A 23,848-nucleotide genomic window follows, 5' to 3' on the forward strand; every position below is an offset into this window, starting at 1 on the left:
AGTAACCTCTAGCTGCCTTTGTCAGGAGCGTACTTGATTGGTATTGTTGGTTGATATAACTCCTCCTCCAAGTAATCCAGTTAATCAGTTAGTTTCTTAGTTACTTGAACATTTGGATTTGGAAAACCTGTTTTCTCTGAATTACAATCACTTTTGTGGAAGGGTGTTTCATTTCAACAGATTCTTGTCAAATATGTGCTATTACTAGCTTTGTGCCAGTATTTACGGCTTTGGTCCAAGACAGAGGTAGAGAGAATACAAGCAGATAAGGTAGGTCAAAATGGAAGCTTTCAGTTTGACATAGTCTAATAACATTTCAGAGTTCACTGATATAATTGCAAAAAAAAATCCTAGTATTACTGCAGTTAAAACAGATTTATGGTATAGATTCCCTGCTTTTTCATCTTATTTACCTCAGACTTGCAGAGCTTGGCGTTCAGTCTCTCTTGATGACTCAGACCTCATCTCTAGGCCATGGAAGCTACGTAAAATCAGCAACTGGCACTGCTTGTGTAAGGAAAGAAAATGAGAAGGGATGCCTTTTCACCCATAGATTTTAAGGCTAAAGTGCAGAGATAATATAATACAAATTTTTGAATTGATTCACCCTCCTTACCACTGCACAGAAACTATGCATGAAAGCATCTAGTTTCTAAAGCTTCTCAAAAATGTGAAGAATTTTATGTAGACAAACAAAGAAGTTGAGCTAGGATGTTAGTGTTTCAGTGACATTCACAGAATTCTAGCTTGGATAAAAAATTATAGAGGAAAAATGACTGAATTCATTGTGACTTTCAGGGTTTTTCCTAAGTCTTTTGAGACACTTCCTTGCGAAGTGGAAGTTCAAATCCACATAGAAGTATAGACTAGTCATACTACTGAAGCTCAGGTGTCCTACGTGAATACCCTGACCATGGTGCTACTGATGATGTGCCTCCTCTCAAATTTGCTGCTGCTGGAAGACCCTATTTGTGCTAATGTCACAAAATAAACTGTAATATGTGTTACACTGTAACATGTCTGCATTGTAAGATCCATTGACGCAGAAGGTTTCTGGAATGCTACAATGCAGAAATAGATGTAAAATGAGTGTATATGATTGTACTAATTTCAGCAGTCTTTCTGAATCAGATGATGCAAAATAAGGAGTCACACCCTTTGCCTCTTGCCATAGTTGAAGACGGACTACATTAATGTCATTCTAAAGCAATATGAAATGAGGCAGGGGAATGTTTATTCATCTCGCTTTTTATTCTCTAAAGAACACTTAGCAGATGTTTTTCAAGCTTTTTTTTTTTTTTTTTTTTAAGCTGCAAATACTAGAACTAGAAAGTTTTCTTTTTAAATAGATGAGATTTTCACATAATCTCAATATTCCATGGATTGGTGCTTTACTTAATCTTTGTGTAGTGGAACTCTCACAAATAGTGTGAGACCTGTCATAACATTGTGAAATTTGTCCAGAATTCCTAACAATGTCTGTCAGTCATTGTAAACATTAATAATGGTAGACAACTGTTAGGGATCCAGAATCAGACTTGAGTGTAGATGATGTAATAATTCAGATTTTGATCCTCAAAGTTAATGTTGAAACATTTGTTCTGTGCTGTGTCTAGGGTATACTTTCTTCTTACATGTCGTATTACTACAGTGAACACAGGTGGTAATTAATAAAATAGAAGAAACAACTACTCTAAGTCACAAAAATAAAAAAAATTATTCTCACCCAAAAGTATTTCTCACTATGAAGGTTCCCTCAAAATCCATATCAGAAATTAGAAATACTAAGCTTTTTAAACTCTACTTAAATAAACAAGTATACAAATGTTGTTGTGCTCCCTGGCAGGGGCTGCATACTGCAACCACATCGCAGCCCAAAGTAAGATGAGATTCAGCTGTCCTTCAGTCTTTCCTTTCTTCTCCTGGGTTTGTCATAAAGGAAACTTAACTATGTCAACTTAGCAGCCACTGATGTGCATAAAAAGTGAATGACACCTGGACTACACCATAAAATAATCCTCTAGATTCATTTAGTGCAGATTTAAATACCTACCTGCCCTGAAAATATGCATTTGTGCACTCATGTCACTGTCAATCTCTTCTGTTATTTATGAGGGAATATAAATTGGAAATAGTTAAGATTCTAAGGTTTATATAAAAAAATAAAACTTCTAAAAACTTGTTTGAGAACAGAATGCTTCATGTAAATTTATTAAAACTTTGGAAATAAGGTGCCCAATAAACATCCTGATGTTCTCAGTAGAGCTGTCTCTGATTCTCCATTTACTGTTTTCTCTATGGCTGCTTATAGGAGGAACATAAATTAGGTCACTGGAACTGTGTCGTACTAATCTAACAAGACTCAAAAAGGAAAACAAGGTGATGAAGTGAGGCAAGGCATGACTATGAAATGTAAATTAGATTTCTATTAAGTAAGTATGGAAGTGCTTCTTTAATCTCTAAAATATCTAGAAAAGAAATCAGCATAACAAGGAGAGACACAGCATTCATGGTTTACTTATTCATATGCTGATGGTGCAATGAAAACTATCAGGAAAAGCTTGTGGTACTGAAAAAAAAGGGCAGGTTTTTGTTGCTTTTTGTTTTCACTTAAGGGACTTGAAGCTTTTAGCAAGATTGACACTCAAAGTTGTTGCAAGTTTAACTAGCTCCAGGAACTCTTTTTTTATTAGTTATTAGAAACTGTCCTAGGGAGAAAGGGAAGGAAGAAAATGGCTAAAGTAGCAGGAATAAACCTCAGAAGGAACCAAATGGTTCTTCCTTAAAGAAACTACTGCAGGTACCTTGTGTAATGAACGCATTTTGGGCAGTGGAATAATCTTTTTTCCTAGCTCATAGGCATATGATGGTAGTCACACCTGTGACAGGTTATGTCTGTCAAGTGAGCAAAGGCGACTGTCATCTAGTCTACATTATGTGACTATGACACAGCACCAGACACAACATGTATGTTTGCAAATACATAAAAGACACCAGTGGTTAGGTATTCTAAAACCTTTGAAGCTGTGATGTTTTCCTCAAATTTCTTTCTTCTGTATTGCGTGCATTCCATTTTCAGTGGTACTACGGTGTCACATGGACCTTGCAGAAAACAGACATTGTGTAAAAAGTGCATTAGACAACTGATGGAGAACTCTTGACAGTGTGGAGAGTGGAGTGCAGCAATGCCCTCACAGGCGCATTGCACGAAACAAAAGAACAAGGGTGAATGATTCTGATCCAGGTCCTGGGTCATATTCTGCTCTGTCAAAATGGAAGCTCTTGGAGTTCTGCTGAGCAAAATTACAGTGTCTGGCTAGAATAGGGTACATAATATGAAAGCAGTTTGCAGATTTGTTTGTTTGTTTGTTTGATTTCAATAGAGGCCTCTACTTCAAACTGTGCTTTTGCTGTATCTGTGCCAGTTAGGAAGAAACTTTTAAAATGGTTTGTATTTAGGAAGATGAGAAAATATGGTTGCTAGGCTAAGTAATCACTCTGCTGTACATTTTCCAGATGCTTTTTGTTTGGAAGGCATTGTTTTATGACAAGAATATTTATTGAGACACTGAGCTAGGTAACAGCCAAGGATTTGTTTTCCTAAAATTTTCTCTCGTTAAAGGGTAGAAATAGAGTATGTCTCTCCTAATTAGGAACACTGCATTTCAAATATCTTTGCTAGCCTAGAAAAGGGTTTAATTAAAACAAAACAAATATTCCTGTCTCATCATTTTATATCTTTTTTTTTGCATACATGCTTGTTTTTTAGTTTGATTATGCTGTTGTACATGACCCTTTATCTGCAACTGTTCTAGCAACATTGAGAACAGAGGTACTCACCACTTCAGAACAGCTTTTTCATACAATTTTTAAGGACAATTTGTTCCTTTTATCTAAACTTCTAATATAACGATGCAAATCATCACTATTGTTTTGAATATTCCAGTTGCATTTTGCTTACTTCTTGTAATTCTCTCCACCTATCTTCTTCTAGTAAGTGGTTAAAAATATGTGTACTAGTTTCAGAAATCCATTTTATTAGAATGTTAATACCATTTTCAGAATTGAAAGACACATTATGTAAATCCTAGCAGAGTTATTTTTAAAATGGCAAATGCAGATGTATTTATTAGTTTTGCATTAATTCATAATGCAAATAAGTGTGATGCTATTAATATACAAGTCTTTTGGCTGGGGTGTTCATTATATGGGTGACCTCATCTGTTGCTTAGCAGAACTGAAACAGTGCTGGTTATAAAAGAGTCATGCTTTTATTAAAAAAAATTACAATTTTTTAAGATGATATCACAGATTTCTACAGTTGCAGTTGAAAAGTAAGAAATAGGAGAGATTTGAGGTATCAGGGTGGACAAATCTCTCTTACAATTTTATTAATGGGAATATTATCATTTAGTCTATGATTGTTTCTGGATATTTTGTAGCCTTCTAAAATTATAATGTACTGTACTGTTTTTGTACTTTTTTAACGAATAGGATTTTTTTTAATTTCTTCTTTTCTTTTCCTGTTGACGTGTATGGTTGAGAACAAGCAGTGCAGTGTTTCTGTACTTTTTTTATTTTTGTTCAGGACACAACAGGTTTTAACACTCCCCTTCTCAGACCTCGTGTGATTGGAGAATGGATTGGCCGTGAAGAAAATGATGCAGACCCACTGGCTGCTGAGATGCTGCAGCCTCCAATACCAAGAAATAAAAATGAGCAGTGGGACAGCGAGGATAGCAGCAGCCCTGGAGGAAGGTGTGATTTTGATTCTGCCTAAAAATTTGATAATTTGTGAAGTGGAGCTGTCTTTGTAATGCCCCATTGCGGAGAGCAGAGTGCAGGGCTTTTAAATTCCTACACCATAGTGTGGCAGCATGCAGAATAAATGCAAATACTAATATGTGACTGGTTTCTTCTCACGCTTTTAAATATGATTAACTATATACTCGTATGCAATCCCATGGTTTTATTCCCATGTATAAAGCTAAGTGTATGTTGACAAGATTGAGGCCCATTGTCTAATAATTTTGTAATGTATAGCTTCATTCAGATACCTCAAACCCTTCTGTCTTTCAGTGGTTGGTGATAGATGTATGTTAATCTTCTTGGCACTGCAGTGATAAATCTGATTTTCTCATTTAAATAACAGGTAGACAAGGCAAGCAGTATCTTTTTTTTTTTTTTTTAACAGGGTTTCCTAAATTCATTTTCAGTTCTTATGGTTAGTATCTTAGTGTCAATGACTCAAATAGAAAATTGTATTCTCTGCAGTAAATAACTTCTGATGATTTATGGCACTTGCGTGGTGGATTGACCCTGGCTGGATGCCAAGTGCCCACCAAAGCCACTCTGTCACTCCCCTCCTCAGCTGGACAGGGGAGAGAAAACATAGCAAAGGACTTGTGGGTCAAGATTAGGACAAGGAGATTAATTCACTAATTACTGTCACAGACAAACCAGACTTGACTTGGGGAAATTAGTTTAATTTATTACCTATCAAAACAGAACAGATTAATGAGAAATAAAACCAAATCATAAAACACCTTTCCTCCACCCCTCCCTTCTTCCCGGGTTTAATTTTGCTTCTGATTTGCTCTACTTCCTCTGCCCCAGTGGCACAGGGGAATGAGGAATGGAGGTTGAGGTCAGTTCATCAGACTTTGTCTCTGCCGTTCCTTCCTCCTCAGAGAGAGGACTCCTCACACCCTTCCCGTGGTCCAGTGTGGGGTCCCTCCCACAAGAGACAGTCCTCCACAAATTTCTCCAATGTGAGTCCTTCCCATGGGCTGCAGTTCTTCATGGACCACTCTAGCATGGGTCCCTCCCATGGAGTGCAGTCCTTCAGGAACAGACTGCTCCAGCATGGGACCCCCTATGGGGTCACAAGTCCTTCCAGCAAACCTTCTCCAGTGTGGTCTCCTCTCCACGGATCCACAGGTCCTTCCAGGAGCCTGCCCAAGCGTGGGTGTCCCACAGGGTCACAGCCTCTTTTGGGCATCCACCTGCTCTGGTGTGGGGTCCTCCATGGGCTGCAGGTGGATCTCTGGTCCACTGTGGACCTCCATGGGGTGCAGGGGCACAGCCTGCCTTACCATGACCCTCAACATGGGTTGCAGGAGAATCTCTGCTCCAGTGCCTGGAGCACCTCCTCCTCATCCTGCTTCACTGACTTTGGTGTCTGCAGAGCTGTTTCTCTCACATGTTCTCACTCTTCTCTCCAACTGCAATTGCTGTTGTGCAGCAGGTTTTTCCCCTTCTTAACTATATTATCCTAGAGGTGCTACCACCGTTGCTGATGGGATCGGCTTTGGCCAGCAGTAGGTTTCATCTTGGAGGTGACTGACATTGGCTCTATCAGACACAGGGGATGCTTCCAGCAGCTTCTCATAGAAGCCACCCCTGTAGCCCACCTGCTACCAAAACCTTGCCACGCAAATCCAATACATCTTGACTGAGGGTGGGAGAGTATGTTTGTTAATGTGCTTCAGCTACATTGAAGAGATTATCATTTTTCCAAGGAGTCTATTTTCCATGATTTAAAGATATGTGTTTATCAAAGAAAGTGTTCACAGCTTTTCTTTAAAAGGAATTCATGTTTTTTTTTTTTTTTTTTAAGTGTAAAGCTTGTTCACTGCCTCTTTAATTGCCTTAAACACCTACAGCTCTCCCTCAGTCCTTTAGCTTTTCGTCTTGGTTATAACTAGTACTCTGTAGCAAACACGTTTTTCTTCCTCTTTTAAGAAGGCAGAAGCTCTCTGCTTTCCCTTTGAAAAGGTCTAAGGTACTGTCAAAGACTCATAGAGTATCTGAAGTCAGAAGGATCATCAAATCCAACTCTCTGCTCCTTGCAGGACTACCTAAAACTAAACCATATGACTAAGAGTGTTGTCCAGACGCTCCTTGAACTCTTAACAGGCTTGATGGTGTGACCACTTCCCTGGTGAGCCTGTTCCAGTGACCAATCACCTTCTCAGAGAAGAACCTTTTCCTAAAGTCCAATCTGATTGTCCCCTGTTGCATCTTCATGCCTTTTCCTTGTATCCTATTGCTGGTCACCAGAGAGAGGAGATCAGCACCTCCTCCCTCTCTGCTGCCCACTTTGAGGAAGTCGTAGACTGAGGTTATCCCTCAGTCTTCTCTTCTCCCAGCTGAAAAACTTGAGGACCTCAGCCGCTCCTCGTAAGTCTTGCCCTCAAGGCCTTTCACCGTCTTGGTCGTCCTCCTCTGGACACATTCTGATAGTTTGGAGTCCTGCTTGTACTGAGGCGCCCAAAACTGCACACATTACTTGAGGTGGGACCTCACCAGTGCAGGGCAGAGTGGGACAACCACCTCCCTCGACTGGCTAGCTATGCTGTGCTTGATGCCCCCCAGGACACAGGTGGTCCTTTTGGCTGCCAGGGGACACTGTTAACTCATATTCAACTTGCCATCAACTCAAACCCCCAGGTCTCTTTCTGTGAAGTCGCTCTCCAGCCTCTCGTCCCCCAATTTAAATTGTGAATATTCATTTACTATATCCTCCCTGTGCCTTCTACATGGGAATTCATCTCCCTGTCGCAGGGAAACTAGTCTGTCACTTGCTGTACTCTTACAGACTGTATTCATTAACTTGCCTCACGTTGGGAATGTTTGTTATCCATGAGCACTTCTTTCTTCTTTTAATTAGATTATTGTGGGGGAAGCTGCAAGTACTACTACTTCAAAGAAGTAGCAGTGCATAGTAATGATCCCTCAGCCAGACATTGGACTGGAACCAACAGAATTCAGACACCGGGTCTCTGCAGTGCAGTTCCTGGGAAACTAATGGAGTCTGGAACTGGCACTGCAGCTTGATTGTGAGGGCCTGGGTTTCTTTTTCCTTATTCAGTAGTCCAGTAAAGCCACTGAATAAAGATCTGTTCCACGTTTCAGAGCAAATTGAGGATATTGTATCCCTTCTCTCAATAGGAAGGAGCATAAATAAGCATCTCTGATCTCCAGAAGGGAGCAAAGAGGTTTAGTTCTGAGTAACAAAGATGATTCAAAGCAGCACATTTTTCTCTTTGCAGAGGGTGGTACAAGCTGTGAGAAACCTCACAGCTAATGCTATAATTAAAAAATGTGATTAATGGCTTTGAGAGTAGTATTTGAGAAGTCTTGTTGAGTGTCATGACAAAATCACGTTGCCTGACATACGAAATAAGGAGAATATGCGGTACTTGATGCCAGGAAAGACTTATGGGACACTGATATCTCTAGTTTTTAGGTGCATTAAGTTGAAAAATATGTATTGTTAAGTGGGAATACTGATTTTCAGTGGAAATGAATAACTACTAAATTACATGGAGCGTATGGATTTACATTTGGATGACTGATTTTATGTCTAGGATAATTCTTTGCTTCATTAGCATTTCATCAGCTTTTGTAAGGCATTTCTAAAAAGCATGTTTGCAGTCTTGCAAAATAATCGTAAAATTACCGAACTTCAAGATAGTGGTGATACTAAAATTGACGCCACCTATATATGGAAGTTCAAAAGACCCATATTGATCAAAGTTAATGTGAATGTTTCATAATAGTTAACTAATAACAGACAATTTCTTCAAGGTTTGATTCAGTGTTACTGGGAATTAAAGTACTGTGAACAGAATTTGCATGAGATAAGTAACATATAATAATAATTTAGATATAGTGTAGCATATCCAGTACAATGTAGCCATCCAGAGGACCTTGACAGGCTGGAGAGGTGAGCCTGTGAGAACCTCATGAAGTTCAACAAGGCCAAGTGCAAGGTCCTGCACATGGGTTGGGGCAATCCCAAGCACAAGTACAGGCTGAGCGGGGAATGGATTGAGAGCAGCCCTGAGGAAAAGGACTTGGGAGTGCTGGTGGATGAGAAGCTCAACATGAGCCGGCAATGTGCGCTGGCAGCCCAGAAAGCCAACTGTATCCTGGGCTGTATCAAAAGGAGCGTGGCCAGCAGGTCGAGGGAGGTGATTCTGCCCCTCTACTCAGCTCTTGTGAGACCCCACCTGGAATACTGCGTTCAGCTCTGGAGTCCCCAACACAAGGAGGACATGGAGCTGTTGGAGAGGGTCCAGAGAAGGCCCACAAAGATGATCCGAGGGCTGGAGCACCTCTCCTATGAAGACAGGCTGAGAGAGTTGGGGCTGTTCAGCCTGGAGAAGAGAAGTCTCCAGGGTGATCTTATTGCAGCCTTCCAGTACTTAAAGGGGGCATGCAGGAAAGGTGGAGAGGGACTTTTTACAAGGGCGTGTAGTGATAGGACAAGGGACAATGGATTTAAACTGAAAGAGGGCAGATTTTGATTAGATATAAGGAAGAAATTTTTCACTCTGAGGGTGGTGAGGCACTAGAACATGTTGCCCAGAGAAGTTGTAGATGTCCCATCCCTGGATGTGTTCAAGGCCAAGTTGGATGAGGCTTTGGGCAACCTGGTGTAGTGGAGGTTTTCCCTGCCCATGGCAGGGGGGTTGGAACTAGATGATCTTTGAGGTCCCTTCCAACCCTAACCATTCTATGATTCTATAATTCTATGCCTAGAACATGCAAAAGTAGTGAGAATAGTATGGTTTTAGAAGATTAAATAAAACTATCGAAAGAGTGAAGCTGTTATCAGTTCTAAAGAGTTTTTGACTACCTCATCTGTATTTCATTCATCTAGTTCATAATTAATATGGCCTGAAATAATGCAGTTACAATTTTACCTGGCAACAGAAAGAGGGAGCAATTTGAAATTTGTAACAAATGTTCCCAATTACATCTTGCTAAATTTGATTTAGCAACGCTTTTAATAAAAAGTGATAGTTTATTGATCACTAATTATCAGGATTTATGTGATAAATCATCAAACTCTCAAAAGTAACCCTTATCTTCAGTTACAGCGTCAGAACAGGAAAGCAAAAACTGTAATTGTCCCGTTATTTCCAGGTAATATGTTTTCTTTTATCTATCACTGAACATAATGAAAAGCTACATAAATTAAATACTCTATAAATATCCAGAGGGTTAGGCTTTGACAGATCGCTGGTAGAGCAATTGCCATCAGCGTCATGGGACTCCCTCTCTCTGTGTTGTTTTTAGAGACTACGGAGTACAAGTGTTTTTCTGTTTGGTGGAAGGGAAAGGCCTGGGTCCTTCCATATTCCTAGCATTCTATAGGGGACAGAATAGGCTGCAGAGAACAGCATGTTCCTGTGGACCACTGGCCTGTTTATCACACGCCTGTTTTCAGTAATGGTCTTTCATCATAGAGGAAATTGGAGTGAGTATACATAGTGTGTGATATTTGAGAATCTGAGTTTTCTGCTTTTTCTGTCTGGAGCACCTCCTCCTTCTTCTTCTTTGACCTTGGTGTTTGCAGAGTTATTTCTCATATAGTCTCACTCCTCTCTCCCAGCTGCAATTACACACAGATTTTTTTTTCCCTCTTCTTAACTACGTTATTACAGAGGTGCTACCACTGTCACAGATGGGCTCGGCCTTGGCCAGCAGTGAGTCCTTCTTGGAGCTGGCTGACATTGGCTCTATGGTACATAGGGGAATCTTCTAGCAGCTTCTCACAGAAGTCACCCCTGTAGCTCCCCTACCAAAACTTTGCCACACAAACCTAATACAACCGTATAAAAGTGCTGATGCCAGTCCTGCTGGTACTGAGCTCATCTTTCAGAATCTCAAACGCGGTGAAAGCAGGATTAAACTAATTTCCAAGTCATTGTTAGTAGTTTTCTACATGAAAAATTTCCTGGAGATATTCTGAGAAGAAGCAAGGGTCTTGGGAAATTTCAAGGGATAATGTATGCACGCAGTGGGGAAATTGAGTGATTTTTAATACGATGCTCTTGTTTCTTAGAGCCCAAAATGAACTAGAGCTTGTAGAGGCCCATCCATAACCTGATGTCCTAAACTCGAAGCCTATTCTTCATGTCCATAGTCTACTTTGTCTTATTAGTGCTCATCCTTGCCGTGGGAAATGAACTATCATTGATTATCCTAAATTTCATACATTTTCAACAGATCTGCCTTCCTGCAACAGGCTATAAGGCAGCCTGATGTGTTGCTGATACCCTCATGTGGGGCACCAGACCTCTATTCCGTTGTCTTTATCCTGATATTGTAAGGAATCAGAAATTGCTAACGGTGGGGAGTCCTGCCTTAGACCTTTCTGCTAGCTTCTGTGCAGTTCCAGTTGTCTATTACTTCAGTTATGGACAAAAGTCAACAAACCATGAGAATTGTTATAACTGTTTAGTCTTTAATCCTATGGGGTTGTGGTAACATAAGCACTCAAGGGAGCAGTTCTTTGTTCTCATTTTGCTGTGCGAGCAATGCCTTAGCAATACCAATTAGTAATTGACATTCTGTTGTTCTGTAAATGTAGCTTATATAGACTTGATTAATGCCCATAAAGTCAATGGGACATTTCCTGTCATCATTCAATCAAAACTTTAGACAGGAGCTGAAAACACAAACTGACTTACAACATCCAGTGGTCAGAGAATAAGTGATAACCAGCTGGTTTATGTGTGATCTGATGGTGTTAACCTTCAGATCTGGACAACATCACGGGCTACAGTAATTTGCTAAAGGCGTGAAATATTTCGTAGAGAGTAAGAGAAAGTTGTGCTTTCCTCCCTCACAGCTTAAAAATGGAGCCAAAGACCAAAGGACTAAAACAACAACAGCAGCAACATAAGAAACTGCTGGCTGCCATGCTTTCTCAGGACTCCTTTGATTCTGCTCAAAGCACAGCTCCATCTGTTACTGAAGAAGATATTGACAATGAAGATGATGCAATGGAACTGCTGGGTAACTGCAAAAAATTATGTGTATTTTCTGATACTTTCTTATTATAGGTTAATCAAAAAAGTGTGATACCCTATCAAGAATAGATTGATTCGAATCTACTCCCTGTGTTTGAACCATAAATATCCAGCAGCTATATGAAGATTTGTAGGGTTTAACTTGCCACTTTCAGGTGTGAGTGTAATGAAGACCCTGTATGTGTATGAATAAACTTCCAGCTGCATTTAAATCCCATGAAATATCAAACACTTCAGGTCCTTAAAGTAATTAATTTGATTTCCTAAATAAATCACTTGCAGGTTCTACTTGGAGAATGTATTCATGTACAAGGAGCAGAATCTGCTTCACTGGCTTTCATCTGATGCTTCTTTTTCTCAGCTGTATCACAGTTCTGACTTCGGTGGATTTTATTTGAGACTTACTAGCTACAAATAGCTTATGCAGTGTAGATTCATAACATCTCCAGAGGATTTGATTGTAATTTTCCAATAGACTGCATTATATGTTAAGTTGTGCTCTAGGAGGCTGTATGCTCAGTGCTTCCTCCTTTGTCCTAAAATTACTGGTTGTGAAAGGAGGGAAATTGTTTAAGAAAGTTAATTAATAGTCTCTTCTGCCATTTTTAAAAGCTTCAATGTAAGTTGCTTAAAAGGTAATAATGGATTTCATTATTTTTCCCTAGTTTTTGTTATTTAGAGCTTTATGTGGGATCAAAGCACAGGAAATACACAATCTCAGGATAGCTCAGCCTTCTTACATTTATGAATTCTATGACAAATTATTTGTTTCAGATGGTACCTTAATCTAAAAATCAGAAAAAGACTTGGTGCTCTACTCTGTTTCTGTTATATTTCTGTTGCTTCCTTACTACAGTCTTCATAGAATCACAGAATAGTTGAGGTTGGAAGGGACTACTGGAGATATCTCGTCCAACCCCTTCATCAAAACGGTCAGCTAGAGCAGTTTGCTCTGAGCACTGTTCAGTTGAGTTTCGACTCTCTCTGAAGATGGAGACTCTACAATGTCTCTGGGCAACCTGTTCCAGTGCTTGACCATGTTTATGGTAAAAAAGGTTTTTGTTATGCTTAAATAATTGTGAATACATTCTTTTTTCAGTAGTTTTAAGTTTAATGCATGCATTTGTTTTTACAAGAAATAAGAGCTAATGGGCTTGGTCACTTGGGTGTCACGTTGGGTCAATCAGTTTATTGTGTTTGAATGAAATCAGTGTTTGTGACTGTGGGCTTACAGTCTTCATGGAATCAGTTGGTATTTCCAGAACTAATCCATGGATTCCAGTGAAGGCCGTAGCTATTTTGTAGCTACGTTACCTCCTTATTTCCTCCTGCAATTTATAGATCTTTTGAACTTTATTAATGTGACATGAAAAGAAAGCTGACTGGGTGTCTTGCACTGGCATAAACCCCAAAACTCCTCTAGGATTCTGTGGCACCTGGAAGGTACAGTAGGTATGTGTGTGTGATGTTATCAGCCTTGTTACATATCACATGCGGAACAGAATCTTTTGTTAACTTCTGTGGAGATAGTGAGGAAAAGGCATCCAATAGATGTGTAGGTCTTTCCTTCCAGACACTTGAATCCCTGAAGGTATCTGGAACCAGAAAGAAAGTATAAAGGAAATTATATTCTCTAATTTCTTGATATTTGGGCAGAATATTATTTGTGTAGAAACGAATGTTTTGGTTTTTTTTTTTTTAATAAGAACTCAATTGTAAGAATCCCTTCTGGGTTTGTGCCATGCAAAACCTATAACATTTTTCTATCACATATTTCATAGAAACTGGCAAATTTTATACAAAATCAACTTAAAACTAGGAAAGGTCACAAACAGGACCTCTGTTATGGATGGGGTGTTATATAAGTGATTCTGAGATTCTGGAGCAAAATCATGGCATATTTGATGAGTAGCCATGGTTATAGTTACTATAACATGGCTATATTGTAATAACTACCACTGATAGAAAGTTCATTATGCACATCTTGGTGTTGGAACTGCTGTGTGTCTGACAGACTGATTTTTATTTTAATTCTCATTTTGCAGTTTACTGACAGTACATGTTTTATATTTGATATAATGGTTAGGTTACTTCCTGCAGAACTGCTCCAAACTTGAGGATATGACAAAGTGTTACACGGGAAGAGTTTTTAATTTTTCTTTTGAAGGTAACATAAAGAACTTAAGTTTCTATCACTAAACACAGGTATTTTTCATTCCAGATCAGTAACTGTATGCTACTGGGATTGAATATTTTTATTATGTACTGCATTAATCCGTTAACTGCTTTGATGCTTTTTACACCACTTATATGCAGTATAACTAATTTAAAATCATGACTTTCTGCCATCGCTGAATTGCAGGGCATTGTTGCATACAGCTACTTGACTTGTTCCCTTTAGAGTTCAGTAGTTGTTGCTTATTCAACCCTTTCTTAAAAAATTACAAAAACTCAGGCTCCTAAGTCTGGATTCTGGGAAAACAAATCCTACTATTTATAGCAGAAGATTTTAATGAGTGCCCTACTTATAATGTAGGTTTTTGCAGAACACAACCTTCTTTATGTGTGTTCAAGATAATCTTCTTCAGAGTTTCTTTGATTTATTTAGGTATTAAAAGCATGAAACTGACTGTTGGTATATTTTCTCCCAAAACAGCCTCCTAGTACTCACATCAGAATTGTCAATGAAGGTTTAGCTGGAATGAAATATTTCAAATAGAAGAAACAATTAAGCTGTTAGACTTCAGAAGAATCCATTTCAAAAGCAATATATGCACAAAGACGAAAAAGAATATTGTGGAGCTACATTCTGATTTTAGTTATCACTCTAGGAGGGCTGTTAACACACTGGTAACTTTCTGAGTGTGTTCAGTTATGCAGGTGCCTGAAATAGACTACTGGCAGATAACATCATAGCGGAAAGAATCTTCCTGACTTTAAAAAGCTGGGGACTGTAACTGTAAAATCACATATATCTGGAAATGTAAAAGGCTAATGCAACTGAGATCTGTGACTGAAAATGATATCAAGGGGTTTGTTTTGTAGACATCGTAATGCCAAGTATTGTGTTTTGTAAATATAATCGGGAGCTGAAGTAGTTCTTTGTGAAACTCTGCGGTCCTTTTGGAATTCCGTGACATTTGGGCTTAAGCTGTCTTTCGCATTTGGCTGAAGCCCACTGAGACATTGAAATCATGTTATTCCTTCAGTATCTCAATAATATCCATTGAAGAGGACTGAACTATATTTTCCTTGAAATTGCTGGGAATATTGATTGAACAGTCATGAAAACATGACTCATTTGGTTTTAAAAAATCAATTGTTTGATTAAGTGTAAGAACATCATTGTTTAAATGTATTGCTATGTTTAAACATTCACATAGTAAAAACATAAGGTTTTTTGTAGCACATTTGGACTTAAATATAGATTCTTGAGCTTTTTACACGTAAGGAAGATGAAAAAGAAATTCTTTGGTTTTTTACACAATATTGATGTAGAGAACAAGTCTGTCACGTTAAGCCACGATATTGTGTCTGTCCTGGTTTTAGCTGGGACAGTTAGCTCTTCTTTTTAGCAGCTAAAAGAGCTCCGTGTTTTGGTTTTACTCAGAGGCTGGCTCTGAGAAGAATGTTGACAGCGCACTGATGTTTGTAGTTGGCACTGAGGTCTCAAGGACTTTTCAGCTGCCGTGTTCTTGCCAGTGTGCAGGAGCACAACAGGATAAGGGGGGAGCATGGCTGGGACAAGGGGTCTACGACTCTCCTTACGATTTGTACTTGAACTTAAGATTGAGGGCCAAACTGGCCAATTAGTATTCCATATCATGCAGCGTCATGCCCAGTATAAAAGTGAGGGTCAGCCAGAAAGAAGGGCTTTTGGCCCTTCCGGGGCTCTCACTTTCGGGCTCTCAGAGTGCTTTCTCTCTCTCTCTTGCTCTCTGTCTCGGGGCCTCCCATTCATCTGGGATTGTGGTATCGACTTTTATCCGTTTTGGGATTGCAGCTTTGGAATGAGACGGGCCTCGGTCAAGGGGTGGTGAGCAATTACACCTTACATCACTCGTTTGTATATGTTTATCCTTGTACATATCTGTATATATATATATTGGTAGCGGTAGTAGTAAATTGTTCTTATCTCAACCCACGGGTCTCTTTTCTTTTTCCTCTTTGATTCTCTCCCTCATCCCTGGGGATGGGGGAGGGTGAGAGGGACTGTGTAGGGTTTAGTTGCCAGAGCGGCCTAACCCACGACAGTGTCGACAGAGGACAGAGCGGGGGCTACCTCGAGCCTTTCTCAATTTGGCCAGTCTGCCCCTTTCCCAAACAGGGAGCCTCACAGGCAGCGGCACTGGCACAAATCCCTTATATCCTCTGTGTCAATTATTGAAGTTTCTGGAAACTTGTATTTATATATAGCAAGTTTTATTACATATATTCGTGACAGGATACAGATTCGAAGATAGCCATTTATAGGGACTGACTGCGAAAACAAATTTGATTTGGAATAATACAGAACTAGAACTGATCAGTAATAATACTAACTAGCTAGCAAGACGTTAGTAAGTAAATGTGCATAACACAGAGCTCTTACTCAATAGGTGTCCCTATGGGGGGGAGAAGAGAGATCCAGCCCGTCGACTGACCCTAGACGTTTTGATGGGGGGCTTCTCCCCTAACATCCCCCTTCTCTTTTGCCATTTTATACTATTTCTTTACTTTCAGGTGGAGCTTGAATGACTTTAGTCATACATACCTTTATTAGGATTGGTGTAAATTTTTCTCGCTTCAATTTAAAAGTATAGGCTAGAAGAAATTCAGGGTGCCTGCTCAGCGAGGGGTGGCCGCAGCCCAGAGGCGGGTAGCTTTTGACGCGGAGGTGTGTTTTGGTATTATAATGATATTATAATGAGCAAAGTTCAACTACAGGACACGATTTTACCATTATTGCTGAGGCAACAGCTGCGATCCATCTTCCTTGATGGCAATTAGACAGTTATCATCACCAGGTGTTCTTTGCCCCTGATAATAGGGATGAGCCATGGTACCTCTGTACCACTCTACTCCCCACTTCAAGGACATTGCTCATTCCATCCGACCAGCAGGCTGTGTCTGTCCTGGGAGCATCAACTGTGTCTCATCTCAAAGCTGCTCTAATATTGCAGCCTTTGATCTGAAATTTGCAAAGCCGTATTTCTCCATTTTCCCCAATTTCTGTTATTTTCCCACAAAGTCCTATAAGGAGTAGCTGAAGGAATTGAGTTTGTTCAGTCTGGAGAAAAGGAGGCTCAGGGGAGACCTTATCGCTCTCTACAACTACCTGAAAGGAGGTTGTAGAGAGGTGAGTATTGGTCTCTTCTCCCAAGTAGCAAGTGATAGGACAAGAGCAAATGGCCTCAAGTTGCACCAGGGAAGCTTTGGATTGGATATTGGGAAAAATTTCTTCATGGAAAGCGTTGTCAAGCATTGGAACAGGCTGCCCAGGGAAGTGGTGGAATCACCATCCCTGGAGGTATTTAAAAGATGTGTAGATGTGTGGTACTTAGGGACATGGTTGAGTGATGGACTTGGCAGTGTTAGATTAACAGTTGGTCTTGATGATCTTAAAGGTCTCTTCCAACCTGAATAATTCTATGATATTTAGTTATAATGCTAAATCACCTCTTTTCTTGTTGTCGTCCAATGTTTATGCATGCTTAAAACATTAAAAATGTTACCATATGTTAATACATGCTATGCAATAGTTAACTCAGAGGCACCACTCCAAGTATAAGTGTACCCAGGAAGCTCACACAGCTGTGGTTGAAGTGAAAGGTGATGATAACTGAAGTCCATTTCCTGCAATTCATGCATATGCCAGTCTGTATGATTCTGAAAAGCCTCGATTTCAATGCAAATAATAATATATCTTGCCTAAATTTAAGTGTTTGCAGCATCAGGGCTTGTAAAACCATCTCTTCTTCAAAGCTGGTTTCACAGTGATAGTGGTTTTTTTTTGTGCAATATAGAAATCTTAAGTGAAAGTTCCATGATTGTCTCATGTTTATTATCTGTAATTCTTGCTATGCAGTAACAAATCAGAACCTTTAAAGATAAAATGCACTTTAAACAATAATATATTTTTTAATTATTGCTTTGGGTGATATCTGATGTCTTCTCTTTGCTTTAATAACTCTTCTTCTAATATCTAGAAATTATTTTTTCCTCAAGAGCTTTCCAAATGTTAATTACTTAATCATTGTAACACCCCTGAAAGATTGACCAGTGATATATTTACATTTTATAACAAGAGGAGATAAGTAGAACTTAGTAGAGATTACCTTTGCCCGTAGGATGAAACAATAACTAGGAGTCTGGTAATCTACCCCTTATATAATCTATACTACTTTTCTAGCAAGTCCCTGAGTGCTTCGATGAAAGAGTGTCCAATCTGCAGTGTTTTCAGCACTTTTCTTCTGGTTCAACACTTTAATAATTTCCCTGTTTCCTAGAAGTCTTTCGCAACATGCAGGAAACAGACTCTAGACCTGATAAATTATTCTAATATTAGTGGCAAGTCGTTCCTCTTTGTTGTCTCTCCCAGCTGAACAAAATCTTTTCCTCCATTATGCGACTAGAATACATCATTTGCCAGAAGAGAGGCCACAAGGCCCTGGAAAAGATGGTATGTGAGTTGTACTACATCTTCAGAACAGTTTCCTGGCCTGCAGCCTGTTTTGTTGGGGTTTAAGTAGAATGATTGTGTGGGAGAAAGCTGTGTGAATTTGCTCATCGTACCCTCTTTTGCTGACTCTTCTTTTTTGGAAGCTATTGGGAAATCAGCAAAATTACCTGTGAGCACCTGCTGTGTGGTGCATGCACAGAAGCTGACACCACTGGGAGACCATTAGCCTCTTCTGCATGCAGAGGCTGGCAAAATTTTCAGTGGCCGATGTAATGCACTGTTGCAAGTGTGTGTTACAGATCTCCATTAAAAAGGTACTCGGACTTCATCAGATGTGGATTTAAATACCTTTTTGAGGTGGAAAAAAGAGGATAACATAGATAATCTTACATCCCTGCAGATGCTGGGAATCCTGAGTTGCGCAGCATTGGACAGAACCTCCAGACATGGCATAATATCCTGCACAGCTCCTGGCCTGCTAAAGTTCATCAGCATTACAGATTGTATTGCTCTTAGAAGTGAATAATTTAGTTTGTTTTTTCTTATAAGTAAAGAATTTCATTCAGAATTTCTACTGTGAAACAAAAAGATGTTCACATGACAACATGGTGGTTCACTTTTAAGATAAGACCATGCAGGTGGTGTAATTGCCAAATGCCGGGTGGGAGCTGCCTACTGTCTTCTCCTTTAGTGGGCTAACTCTATCCTGTGGTCAAGTGATTTGTGCAGTACAGCATAGCACAGCACAGATCTGTGCCTGCTCAGCTCAATTATTGTGTGGGTCACAAACTCCTCCTTGTATGATGGTCCTCAGGTTAGAATCACCAGCAAGTGAGAAAGTCAGTGTAGCACAGTATTTTCATGCCCCTAGAAGAAGGTAAGTTTTCTGTCTAGTCAGAGATAGTGATCACTGCTTCAGCCCAAGTCACGGGAAAGTGATGATGGCAGTGTCATGTGTCTCATGTTCTTATCACTGAATGCTGATTCTTTACATTCAATGCAATAATAAGCATTATCATTCTCAGATTCCAAGAAAAATTTAGCAAGGTATGGTCCAACATTATTTTTCTTTTTAAAAAAATGCAAAGTTGTTCATCTTATAGTATGTCTTCAAAAGTCAAATTAAATGTCTGTATGCATGACTTGACTATCTGTGTCACTACTGCCCTCCTAGTGAAATTTGTGAAAAAAAGTTACTGTGTAGATAAAACCTTAGATGTAGCTTTTTTTCAGAAATTGGCATAGATCTACATGCTTCCATTTCTAATGTATTACAGAGTGGTGGTCAAAGCTTTTATGAGGCTATTCATATGAAGTTTAATGTTTCTTTCAAATTTCAACAGCTGGAAAGAGGAGGCATTCTTTGTATCTAAAAAAGAATGAACAAAAGCACTGGTTTCTTACTTTTTTTTTTTTTAATTGCATTACCTCCCAAAGTTCGTAAAGCATTTTAATACCTTTGTGCTCCTGGATGGCTATTACTGGAGCAAAAGAAGGATTGCAAGGTATGGACCAGGCTTAGCATATGAACAGTAATGATGTTACTGCTCTGTAAATTGATAAGGCTAGTATGAATGAAGTATCTTAAGCTTTACTTTTGTGACATGTAATTTACTTTCTAAGTGATAGGTATTTGACAGTCAGTCACTTTTTCTTTAGAGTCTGAAGTGGAAGACATAGTTCATCCCAATTTGAATAGAACTACTTGATTCTAGGAAAAATATGCAATTTACCGTTATCACAATTTCTAAAAGGTCTGATCTTCAATCTTCTATTTATCTTCCACTTATCTTCAATCTTCTATCTGTATGGTAGGCAATTACCTGGTAATCTTGATTACCAGGTACTTTGAAACTCCTGAAAGATTAAGAATTTGGATAGACATCGAACAGTTGAAAACAAAAGTTCCAAAAGATGTTTTTTCCCTCTTTATGGGTTGACTCCATCAAGCAGCTAAGGACCACAGAGCCCCTTACTCATTCACTGCCTCACAGTGGTAGGAGGGAGAGAATAGGAAGAGCAAAAGCAAAAAAATCTCATAAGTTGAGATAAAGATAGTTAAATAATAAAAAGAAGGAAAGAAAGAAAAAAGAAAGAAAACCCCAAAACAAGTGATTCCAAAGCAATCAGTAGCCACCTCCCACAAGCAGACCAATGCCTAGCTGGTCCACAGTCAACAGCTACTTGGGAAAAAACACACCCTGTGTTTTATTGCTGACCATGGCGTTATATGGCCTGGAATATCACTTGAGTCAATTCAGGTCATTTGTCTCAGCTGTCTCCCCTCCCACCCTGCTGTGGGGCAGAGTGAGAAACAGAGAAACCCATAACTCCGTGCAAACACCGTTCAGAAACAGCTAAAAAATTGGTGTGTTATCAGCACTGGTTTAGTCGCAAATCTAAAAGACAGCACCGTGTGGCCTGCCATGAAGAAAATTAACTTCAAATCAGCCAGACCCAGGACATCCCCTAAAGATATTTTTTCTGTCACTATTGTTTTTTTAAAGACTGAGGGGTTATATTGACATGATTCTACTCTCTCTGGCATCTCCAGGGCCATAGTTCTCATTTCTTTTAAATAAAGGCTCCTCTTCTCCTCCTGAGATAGATTGATCAGTGTACAGTAAGATCTCTCACAACTGTTCCCCCGTTTTATATCGTCTTTCACTTACAGCTGACTCTGTTCTACTCATGGGTATTTTAGACCATAATTGTGGACTCCAGCATGTCTTTCACAGTCACCTCATCTCTCTTGTGTTCTTTGCTTCTTAATTAGTCTTTGCTGTGCACAAAAGCCTTAGCATTACACTGAGGAGTGACCATGGTTCCCACAGATGGTACAGTTTGTAAGTGATGGTATCTGTTTGGGATAGTTACGCTACTGCATAAGTGTACCGTAAGTGGTAAGGACTGTAAAACCTGCAGTGCTGAATAGAGAGCGTTATGGTTACTATTCAGACAACTACTAGTCTTCTGTGGACTTAAATAAAAAAACACTCTTTCCTTCAGGAGATCATGCTTGCAGTTAACTTCTCCTTTCTCTTGTTCTTCCCTTTTAAAATGTATGTTCTGTTGTTTCTTTACCGTTGTTTGCTATGTGGAGTTTACCTGGAGAGACCCATGTACAGGATCTAATCTTAAGAATGTGTAATAAATATTGAAATCTAGTGGAAAGGGTAGGGGAAGAAGAGCAGAAAAGAAACCACTAAGGTTGTGAAAGGCATTTCACTCTTCAAAATGGGCAATTATGGATAACTTGTATTTTTATCTTCAGGCTACGGTGATTAGCTTGCTCTAACTCTAGCAAGTCTCGTTAAGTCTTTGTCTTATTTGCTTTTAGTGCAATATATGAATTGTTATGCTGTTCTTCAAACAATTAATAAAGAAAATGTTGATCATTTTTATGGACATATAGTATACAAATAATGCCACTATTGGTAATGCCACTATTGGTTATCAGTTGAAGTAATTATTTTTACAAAACATCTAAGGTGAGAAATAACCTCAAAAAATTTTTTTTTAATATTTTATGGCATTTCACTGAAATTTTAACTACAGGATTATTGCAGATACTGTCAACAGCGTTTTTTACCAGATTCCTTGATCTGCAGGATGATTTTCTAGAGAGAAGCCATAAACTTCAAATCTACTACTAATTTTGAAGCAATCTTTTCATCCATTATACTTGTTACTGAACACTTGTGTCGTGGGTTTTTTTGGACTGGACTGAGGGTCGAGACAAGAACCGAAAAGGGAGCACCCACCAAACATGGTCTCGGGCAAAACATGACTCAGGCTTTCTTAATAAAACAAAACAATTTATTAACAGTTACTAAACAAAAGACAAAAGGGAACGAAACCGGTTACTTGAGAGGAGAAAAGAGAAAACAAGGCCCGATCTTAAAACAACACCTCCCCACCCCCCTATTTTCCTTTCGTTCCTGGCTCTGTCTTCCCCCCAGCGGCACAGGGAGACAGGGAATGGGGGAGTACAGGTCAGTTCATCCATGTTGTTCACTGCCGCTCCTTTCTTAAAGGAGGAGGAGTCTTTACACCATTTTTCCCTTGCTTCGGTGGATCCCCTACTCACAAAGAAAAAGTCCCCAAACTTTTCCAAAGTAAGTCCTGCCCGCAGGATTGCAATCCTTCCCCATGGATCGCACCAGTTCGGGCTTTACCAGTCTCGGCCTCTTAGGGAGCTGCTGCCACTCGCGTCGGCGTGGGTCGTCCCACGGTCTCCAGATGCCTCCACGACCTCGTCGTGCATTCCATGCCCCATTATCAACAGTACCTGGTCGCGCATCCCCTGCTCCACGACCTCTCCTGGGCTCAGGCATCTCCTTCCCGACGTGGGTTTCTCCACGGGCCACGAGTGGGTCGCTGCTCCGCCGAGTACACCCTGGCTGCAGGGGGGCCGCCTGCCATCTCACACCGATTTGCAAGGGAAGCCTCAGCTCCAGTACACCTCCTCCTGCTCCATCTTTGCTGACCCGGTCGTTGTGGTTGTCTTCTCTTAGATATTAATCCTCTCTGGGGAAGCTCGGCCCGGTGGGCACCCCGGGAGTGGGGCGCTTACCGAGTCCCCCATGCGGCTCCCCCGGCGCCATCTTGAGCACATGGCGCCGGCCCGGGCCCGAGCGGCCGCTCGGCCGGGAGCGAGGGCAGCGCCCTCCTGCTCTCTCCTCGCTCCTGAGCAAAAAGCCCCTTTCCCGCCCCTTTGTCCCAACTTAAATAGGGCAATTCGCAGAGGCGCCGCCTTGGCTCAACCTCCCCCGGGGGGGATGGGACTCAGATCTGGTGGCACAGGGAGCAAATCCCCTCCCCTGCCACCAGAACACCCCCCCACACATCAAACTATCACAACTTGTATAAAAGTTTAACAAATACTATATTCAGTATTTTTTTTTCTGCCAATATATAAAGTCATTGAAGCAAGAGACACACACAGAGACACACTCATGGAGTTTATTGATTTCAGTTGATCTTGTGGTCCTATGCTAAAAGACAGCAACATCAATGAGAATCTTTTAGTTGATCTGAGTTTAAGCAAAGCTCTAACTGGTTGTTCAAAGAACAGGGATTTGGTGTTTAAAGTCTTAAAATATTTGAATCCTGCCCTTGAATTTTACTCTCAGTAATACTGCAGTTGTTTCATGTTTACATAGACTTTTTAGACTGACAATAACTTCTAGTAAGCTTAGTAAGTTCTGTAGTTTTGTTAAGAGGGTGTTTGTACGGTTAGAATAAATTATGAATTGAATTAGTCACTTACTGCAACACTTGTGTAGTTATTTCTGGTTTGATAAGCATAAAATGAGTTGAAACTGAAGTTGATTGTGCTTCATGTTGCTAAAGGGAA

General features: G+C 40.0%; 1 protein-coding gene across 1 annotated transcript in view; it reads left to right on the plus strand.

Moving 5' to 3' along the window:
* The window catches only part of C3H8orf34 (chromosome 3 C8orf34 homolog), a 157,701-nt gene that overhangs the window by 45,178 nt on the left and 88,675 nt on the right, over positions 1–23,848 (plus strand). Inside the window, exons 7-8 of the mRNA XM_086609319.1 lie at positions 4,589–4,758; positions 11,648–11,814. Of these exons, the coding sequence (XP_086465445.1) occupies positions 4,589–4,758; positions 11,648–11,814 (337 nt within the window). The remainder of the gene's footprint in view (positions 1–4,588; positions 4,759–11,647; positions 11,815–23,848) is intronic.

Source organism: Tauraco erythrolophus, chromosome 3 (assembly GCF_009769465.1).
Source record: "Tauraco erythrolophus isolate bTauEry1 chromosome 3, bTauEry1.pri, whole genome shotgun sequence".
NCBI classification, from domain to species: domain Eukaryota; kingdom Metazoa; phylum Chordata; class Aves; order Musophagiformes; family Musophagidae; genus Tauraco; species Tauraco erythrolophus.